At 52.4% G+C, this 8133-nt stretch overlaps 4 protein-coding genes across 4 annotated transcripts in view; 1 reads left to right on the forward strand and 3 right to left on the reverse strand.

Annotated features, from left to right (window-relative positions):
- Nucleotides 1–1932, reverse strand: part of DACRYDRAFT_21597 (uncharacterized protein) — a 4051-nt gene extending 2119 nt beyond the window's left edge. The window contains exon 1 of the mRNA XM_040772460.1: nt 315–1932. Within this exon, the coding sequence (XP_040630310.1) occupies nt 889–1488 (600 nt within the window). The 5' untranslated portion in view covers nt 1489–1932 and the 3' untranslated portion in view covers nt 315–888. The remainder of the gene's footprint in view (nt 1–314) is intronic.
- Nucleotides 1933–2096: 164 nt separating this feature from the next.
- Nucleotides 2097–3511, forward strand: DACRYDRAFT_21598 (uncharacterized protein). Its single transcript, XM_040772461.1, has 3 exons — nt 2097–2597; nt 2662–3139; nt 3193–3511. Exons 1-2 carry the CDS (start codon nt 2342–2344, stop codon nt 2955–2957), a joined length of 552 nt encoding a protein of 183 aa, XP_040630311.1. The 5' UTR covers nt 2097–2341; the 3' UTR covers nt 2958–3139; nt 3193–3511.
- A 65-nt stretch (nt 3512–3576) lies between these two features.
- On the reverse strand, nt 3577–5123 carry DACRYDRAFT_21599 (uncharacterized protein). The gene is made up of 2 exons (XM_040772462.1): nt 5021–5123; nt 3577–4968 (listed from the first exon to the last, which is right to left on the reverse strand). The coding sequence occupies exons 1-2, from the start codon at nt 5090–5092 to the stop codon at nt 4291–4293; spliced, it is 750 nt and encodes a 249-aa protein (XP_040630312.1). The 5' UTR covers nt 5093–5123; the 3' UTR covers nt 3577–4290.
- Nucleotides 5124–6533: 1410 nt separating this feature from the next.
- On the reverse strand, nt 6534–7709 carry DACRYDRAFT_106579 (uncharacterized protein; the record flags this gene model as incomplete). The annotated part of the gene is made up of 5 exons (XM_040768297.1): nt 6534–6704; nt 6758–6856; nt 6903–7020; nt 7070–7378; nt 7426–7709. The coding sequence occupies 5 exons, from the start codon at nt 7707–7709 to the stop codon at nt 6534–6536; spliced, it is 981 nt and encodes a 326-aa protein (XP_040630313.1).
- Between the last annotated feature and the right edge of the window lie 424 nt (nt 7710–8133).

The following is an 8133-nucleotide window of genomic DNA, read 5'->3' on the forward strand; positions in this document are numbered from 1 at the left end:
TGCACCCCATGCCGATGGTGTTGATTCCCGTTCACCGCGCATGCTCATTCGTATCAAGCTATTCGTCCTGCGAATTGCGCCCTGCCCGGCCCTGGTCCATTCGCACGCACCCACAACCTCCCTCGACCTCGGCGCGCAGTACGAGCGTTCGCCCGCGCGACACTCCCTGCCCATTTCGGCCAGGCACCCGCGAACACCCAACCAAATCGCTTCAAAATATGCCAGTAAGGAGCGAGGGTTGTTGAGATGACGTGGGAAATGTTCCAGGTGCGCACCGTATCTATTGCAGCAACGCTCACTGATGCACACGTCAGTGCGACTCTATGTGGCACTCAACCCGAGGGCCGCCCACCATCCACAACTGGGACATTAGCAGCGCGGCGACAAGGAAGTCCACGGATGTCTGTAATTGTAAGGTGTTGTGCGACCCCAGCCCAGGTGCAGAACGTCCAGTGACATCAGAATGCATCCGACAGGGGCTTGCGAACGAGCAGACAAAGCATGAACGAACAGTGGGATTAATTATTGATAATAATCATTGTCCAGTTGTATCCATGTCCTTCACGTCCGTCAAACGCAGAAGGTGCTTGCTGTTTATTCAAAATGACAATACAACATACTACCCTATGGCAGGTGGTAATCAGTCTTCATGGGGAGAGTAAAGCAACCCACTAGAAGAGAAAAAAATTCAGCTTGATACTAGTTCGATGTGGGCCGCCCTCTAGCATCGTGTCTCATATATTTCTTCTTGGGTGCCTAGATACGTGTGAATGGACCGCAGGGAGTGTTCTCCGCGGACGACTCGACCAATCACTTCTTCGAGGGCGCAAAGAAACTCCGACTCGATCGGCACTTTTGACGCAGGTGATCGTATCTGACAGAGCGATTTCAGCTCTGGTGGTAGAAGAGTGAATAGCTCGTGGGTGTATGTCCCGGCGGTAACACGGCATCCAGAACGGGCGCATAATCGTCCAGCTCGAGCATAAGCGTAAGATACCGCAGATCTGTTAGGCGCCCGAGTGACTTCGTCAACTGGGTCTGCTCCTCATTGCTGATGACGGTGGTACCGGGTTTCAGGTCTATGCGGAGATGTTTAAGTCGGGTGCACGCTGACTCGATGATCATTGGGATACTTTGGCTGTATTCCGGGCACGTGATAATTAATTCCCGGAGAAGAGGAAAGATGAGAGGCGGCCAGCGCTTTTGTAGACGGTTTTCCGGAAGCCATGAAATCAAGCGTTGCAACACGGAGAATTCGATGATCGTGGCGTCCGCGTCGTTTGCGGACAAGGTGTTTAACCCTGTGTTCAGGAAGTAAAGCGATGTCCGAAGAGCAGACCCAACCAACAACTTGCGAAGGGCGGTAAAGTCTGCCGGTGATGACAGGGCAATGATCGTCACGTTCCGTACTTGTTCGTCGGGAAGTTGGTAGATCCAGGCCAGGCAGTTGTGGGAGAGCTCGGCCGCGCGCGACAGATGGATACACATGTGTCGAACGTGTTGACGCAGATAGTCCTTTTCGCCGAGTTCGGTGTACAGTAGCTCCTGCCTCTTGTCTGTTTTGGTCTCTATAACGACAGAGTGATAGAGAACGCTTCGCACGGTTGCGACCCATTGTTGGCATACCGTTGCTAATCGTGCAAGGTGTGCAGGCTGATGGATATACCCCAGAGTGTGGAGTAGCAGTTCGAGAGGAAGTTGCCGCGCAGGTGTGTAGCGTTTAATTGGCTCGCATAATGTAGGTATTGATCTCTTCGACAGCCCTGCCGGGAGGATTGATGCCACCGGGAGAATCGGGCGAATTTGCAGAGTGCGCGAGAGGCCCAATTAAGCCGCATCAGCTACACATGTCAATGTCCACGACATCAGAACGCTTACATACCACGTCAATCTTCGTTTTCCGTACAAGGTCGACCATCGTTTCAGTTGGGAGGAGCCCTGCAAAGTGGTTGGTGTGGGACGAGTTGGTATGAGATGAGTAGGAAGTCGGGAGTAGGGACTCGGCGGGTGTGGAACCTAATGCGAAGCAACGGAATCTAACTCCTCGCCCGCTCATGCGCCGACCACCTGTGGGGGGGTCCTACACTGTGCCCAAACACCCGCGCCGTTGTACGATGCAACTTTGTCTCGCCCCTAATCCCAGTCCACTCATCGCTCCTCTGTACCAAGACAATGCTTCTCACTTTGGGCGTGGAGATTGAGCTGCTGGTCCCCGGCGGGGGATCCGACCTCAAGAAGACTCAATGCTCGCTCCCCACAATCACGGTTTGTTGCGATAGTCGTGCAAGGTGGCGAGAGGGCACCGAAAGGTCGGTGGGGCACAGGCGACGATGCCTCTATCATGTTCAGCGGTTCGCCTGCCTGCGAGCTTCGGTCGCCGGGTTTTGAAAATGGCCCCATGGATCAAGGTCAGACCTCCATCTGGCAAACGGAGATGAGGGCGGCAATGGCCTCGATTGTCCTAACCTTTCCGCGAGTGTCGACGCCGCATAACGTAACTGGATTGCATGTCCACATCTCGCAGGGCATACACCCGTCACTGCGTTTACCCTTCGACGTTCTCAAGAAGATAGCTGCGGGGTTGATAGTGTGTGAAGGTAAGCAGCTACATGACACAACACTCAACTGTGCGTCTGACCAAATAACACTATCGATAAACAGCTGAGTTGGATGTGATGCACTCGTGGAAACGACGGCAGCTCAGCGACAGCTTTTTCAGGTCCATACGGTGGAACAGCATCTTTTATGGCGACAACCACACCTTCACGGCCAAGCAGATTGTTGAGGCCGTATTAACAGCCAAGTCCGCGAAAGCCTTAATTACGCTCATCAATCCCGGGCCAAACGCTCAATTGACGGACAGCCAGGACCTGCATTCTATCACGGGCGATGTCAACCGCAATTACGTCGTAAACTTCACCGAGTGGCAGGACGGACTGGGTACGATCGAATTTTGAGAACGTGCAAGCAGCAAACACCCAGATCACATCATCTCATGGATTCAGTTTATTCTCTGCTTTGTGCGAACCGTTTGTGCTAAGAAGACCAACGATTTCCATGATGTGCTCGACCAGCCATCGCCTTTGCAACGTTTGGGCATAGAGGATAAGGTCATCAAGGCAGCGACATACGACACCGAGTAAGCCTGTGCTAGCTAGCTTGAGTCTTTATTCTGACTTCTCCATTGATCAGACGCGATAGCGTGGAGTTTGAATATCCTCCGCCTATCGCATCTCATATCAACGGCGGGCCGGCAGCTGGGTTCACCGGAAGCGGCAGCGACTCAAGCTTCCCGGATCCCTGGGGGATCAGCTCGGAATCAGGATCCAATCCTGCAGAGACCCAACAGGGACTGGGACTCGGTCAGAGTGGCTGGGACGGTGCATGGTCGTCTTCGGGAGGGTCCGGCGAATTGCAGGACAGCACGTAGTCTGACACATTCAAATGTTGTACCTATTTCCCATCCATTCTCAGCTGAAATCGATGTACATACCTGTTCTATCAAATGTAGTTCAAGATGGAAGCGTTTTTTTGTGCAGCCCTGTGTACCAATCAGACTCAGCCTGCTCACAGCCGTGCGAAACCGTTTTATTAGACCTTCCGAAAGCGGACCTTCCACAATGCCGAACTACCCACTAACTACGCCTCCCCTTATCTCCGTCTGAAGCACCACACAAGACACGATCAACCCTGCTGATCCTGACCATCGTGCGACTCAGTGCGAGCTGATGGTATGAGGCAACACCCACTGAAGCATTTCTTTCAGCACGAGACAAGGTTTTCTCGGGAGCGTGACCAACCGAAGTTAGCTTTAGGAAAGCATAAAGCCTTTCGACGTGTATCTTTGACATGTCTCTGCGTGTAACTCTGCATCGAGACCCGACATGTGGGTGCTGATACTTCGCAATGAAATCTTGCGACTTTTCCTGAGAGGGCCGACCAATTCCATCATGCTTGCTGTAAAGTTCGGGTTCAGCGGTAGGCTGGACTCGGGGTTATTCCAAAGCGTCATGGATTTCAGGCCCGGCGGGATATCAGAAAACATCGCTTCGGAGAACGTGCCATACGTGCAGTCGAGATATTTTAGTTCGACGAGGCCGGAAAGGGTTCCGTCGAGAATCGGTGCCATCGTGCGCAAGTGCATTCGAATCACAAGTCTGCGCAGACTCGAAAGCTGCAGCAGAACGCCTTGCAAGAGGAGCTGATCAGTCGGATTGATATTGGCGGGATAGCCGACCATAATGACCGCGAGGTGTTTCAGCCTAGGTAACGGTGCACTGAGAAGAAGAGCTAGTGTCGGGGTATACGTGCCCCGCGTATGACAAGTTTCCGCAATGCTGGAAATCGAAGACTTGAGCAGTAATCCATGTTATCGTCGCTCGTGACCTCGACCTCAAGATCTTCAAATTTGGCAAATTCGAGATTCTTCACGGGGACCTCTGCGTGCCGGAACGGACGGCCAGAGAGCTTCAGGCATTGCACTGAAGATCGAATGTTGGGGTGCTGGTAAATCGATCTGACATCTGCGGCAGACGGTGTGTCGTACTGAGTGCATCCAATGGACAGCCGCTGAACTTGGTCAGGTGGGAGGTTCTTGATCCAGTCGAGCCTGCCGGCCGTTTCGTCTTTCCCGAGAACGCTTATGCGAACACGACGAACGAATTGCCTCAGACGTGGCGAGTTCTCCATAGATGTCGCCAGTCTGATGAAGTTCATGTTTGACGCTGGTTGGAGGTCTATCCCATAATAGAGACGTTGGCGAGCTGGCTCGAGCCAGGAGCGGCAGACCATGGATGCGACTGCGGCTTCAGGGGTGTCGAGATATTCCAGAATCGTCGCCAGGATGTCCCAAGGCAGCGTTTGGGCAATACTCTGTTTGGAAGTGGGCGGGGAGACGGCATAGCGATACCATGAGAAAGCCGTCTTGAGATGACCCGGCCGGAGGGTGGTGAGGCGGGGATAGAGCAGCTATGAAGGCCTGTCAGCCATCGGCGACGGGGGAAGAACGAGGAGGACGCACCTCTTGTAGAAAGAGACCCATAACAATCAGCACAATCCCCCATATCTGCCCTTCTAGAACTATTGAAGCCATGTTGCAGGCTCGTCGAACAGGCGAATGCTCGTAGCTTTGCACTGAGATCAATGCCAATTGAATGCCTGTTCGACAACGCTCAGGAGAAAAGGGCAACGCGGAGCCAAATTTGAAAATCACATGAATGGAAGACCATGCCAGTGGATGCGTGCCCTGTCACCTGCATCGTGAGGCAGGGATAGTTATTGCCGGGTCAGGATGACTTTCTCAATCACGTCCACCCGTCCTCCTTTTTACCACCGAAATACTTCCCAGGATGTCAGTGCAACTCAGCCTTGGTTGGGAACTTGAATTCTTTACGTTCGGCTGCGACCTCTTGCAAACCCAACAGAGAATCTGCAAGGATCTTAATACATGGAAGCCGGGCTCGGTAGTCGTCCTAGCACACCCAGGAGCTGTACCACCAGCGGGACAATGGGGAGTGACTTCAGACGAGAGCATTTACGGAGGTACCCCTGGCATTGAACTCAAATCGCCAGCGATGCTCCGATCCGAACGATGAACGAATGGCAGAAAAATGGATGGCAGAGATCAGGGGGGTTGCACCCACCACCTATCAGAGCGGTTCAGCTTGGGTCAACCATACGACTGGTCTCCATGTCCATCTGGGGGTGGGCATCCATGGGGAAGTCTTCATGCTCGAGCAACTTAGGCGCACTAGGGATGGCATCAGTCCTAGACCGGACTTTGAGGACTGCAGTCCTGCTGCCGATCCAGTCCAGGACTGGACCGTCCGAGGACTGGACCAGGAACAACACTTTTGGAAAATCCGGTTCAGTCCTGAACTGCGAAGGACCGGTCCAGTCCGGTCCCATGCAGCCACCATTTCGCCATGCAATTGGGTGCAGAGTTTGACAGTTTTGGCATTGCAGGGATGGTGACCAGTCATGTCATGGTGTTGGAAGAGGTCGGCATATCATCTGACTGACTGGCATGTCATTTCAGGTGCATGATGAATCTCACGTGTGCTTCCTCCCACTCAATGCCATGACCCCACATTGACTATTGAATAGAATTATGTCAGCATTTAGTGGACTGGACTGGGACTGGCGGTTCACGGTCCTGGGACCGTCCAGGACCGGACCATCACAGGACTGGACTGGGACCGACTATCGCCAAAAATCCGGGACCATCCAGGACTGGACCGGACCGGACTGGACCATTGCCATCCCTACCGGCGCTCGCGGTTGACAGCCACGTCAGTCGATTGGGATAATCCCAGTCGCTCTGAGTGTGTCGCTCGAGATAATCTGAGGTCGGTCTGAGACCGATGCTTATGGGATAAATCCCAGATTATCCCAGATTATCTCAAACATAAGACCTACAGAACACTGTATCATTAATGTTCTTCCGAGATATCTCTATTGTTACATAACCGATTATTGGCAGATCATGAACCTGTATGAGAAACAATGAAAGAAGCAGTTGATCTTCATGACTTTCAGACATCGAGCAGCAGCCAGCCAGCATGCTTGTTCACGTTGTTCACATCGGCCGGCTCATCGACACCAACCCCTGATGTATCCACCTCCTCTGAAGCGCCAGTGTCCCAAGCTGGCCAAGCCGACACAACATGATATTGCAGCTCGCAGTGCTCCCAGTTATTCACATCCTGTTCCCTGTCAGCACTCACACACAAAGTTAGGCAGGGAACGCTTGACTTACCATCCAATGTCGAGTGCTCACTCGAACTAACAATTTGTGGAAAGTGCCTGAGGTAATGATCTCCTCCAACTTCTTCATGTACTGGGTATTCGGAGTAGCCTGCTGGGTGTCAGAAACCATGATCAAGCGAGGAAGGTCTACATACTTCCATCTTGTACATCTCGGTAGCTGGTGCACCTATAATCATCGTACCAGCAGGAGAGAACACGGTCAGAAGCATGACCTTGTTCTCATCTTCGCCAGTTGTGAAGCCTATTTTGTACCTAGAACAGTCAATCAGCAATCGAATGACAAGTCAAGGAGGCAGCTTACTTATACTGTTTCTCGTCAGGTTGCGGGGTGTGTTCCTTGACGGGGCAATCGCCCTTGTGCTTCTCCAAACTCTCTCGACACCCCTGAAACCCGCAAGATTGATACATGATGCCTTCCTGGAACCCGCTGATGTTCTCGACCATATTGAAGTAGTCGATGCAGTCTCCATGACCGAGCCTCGACGCGCGGACTTGAGCTTTCGTCAAGACTTTCGGGAGCTCCTCCAGCGTGGTCGAAGTCAGACCGCCTTCCTTGGAATAACCACAAGAGATATGCTTAAGCGCAGCCTCATCGAAACCATCGGTAAACCTGTGCATAAGTCAGGTGGTGTCAAAAGAGGGAGGGACTGGAAATACCACTGTTTCAGTTCATCCGCCTCTTCAATCTTTGGGTTCAGAGGGAATTCGGTCTTCTCGCTTGAATTCAAGGTCACCCCTCCACGGTGCTCAACCACGGAGTTCATGACGTGCAAGACCTGACCGTGCTTTCCACTGAAGATCTTCGCTCGAGAATTCCACATCGTGACACGTACAACATGGCCTTCTTTGTCCACCACTTGGACTTCACACAGCATACGGGACTTTTGCTTGGTCGAGGCTTGTTGGGTCGAGCCATCAAGGGCAACAGACGCAGATCTCATCGCAATTGGCTTGGTGACGAGCTTGCCGACTTGAAGAATGACGCCCAAAATGTTCACTTTCGATTTATCTTCAAGAGCAGCAAGGAACGAAAGAGAAGGATGATCTGGGAAATATAGATGTTCTTAGTCTCGGTTAGCTCCCGCTCAGTCCAACTTGCAGAACTGTAAGACATACATGCAGGCGGAACAACACCATCATGTCATCGGCAATGGTCAACTACCAGCTGTGCATATTCCCCGGCATGAAATGGGGATTCACTTTATTGGGACTGATGCAAGCATTCGAGATCGCAACCATCTGTCCCATTGTCAGCCAATCGTTACCAGGAAGGCAACACACTGCACGACTTACTTTGCCGATCCCTGCCGATTGGAAACAGGCAGAGGCTTTTTCGTCAAAGATGCTGACACAAAGAAGGGTCTA

Source organism: Dacryopinax primogenitus, assembly GCF_000292625.1.
Source record: "Dacryopinax primogenitus strain DJM-731 SS1 chromosome Unknown DACRYscaffold_6, whole genome shotgun sequence".
Taxonomy (NCBI): domain Eukaryota; kingdom Fungi; phylum Basidiomycota; class Dacrymycetes; order Dacrymycetales; family Dacrymycetaceae; genus Dacryopinax; species Dacryopinax primogenitus.

What these genes read in the sequence shown, in the direction of transcription:
- DACRYDRAFT_21598 (XM_040772461.1), top strand. Translation starts at nt 2,342, where the DNA reads ATGTTCAGCGGTTCGCCTGCCTGCGAGCTTCGGTCGCCGGGTTTTGAA. An exon ending in GGGGTTGATAGTGTGTGAAG is followed by an intron (nt 2,598 to 2,661) that starts GTAAGCAGCTAC and finishes ATCGATAAACAG; the next exon opens with CTGAGTTGGATGTGATGCAC.
- DACRYDRAFT_21599 (XM_040772462.1), bottom strand. Translation starts at nt 5,092, where the DNA reads ATGGCTTCAATAGTTCTAGAAGGGCAGATATGGGGGATTGTGCTGATT. An exon ending in TGGGTCTCTTTCTACAAGAG is followed by an intron (nt 4,969 to 5,020) that starts GTGCGTCCTCCT and finishes AGGCCTTCATAG; the next exon opens with CTGCTCTATCCCCGCCTCAC.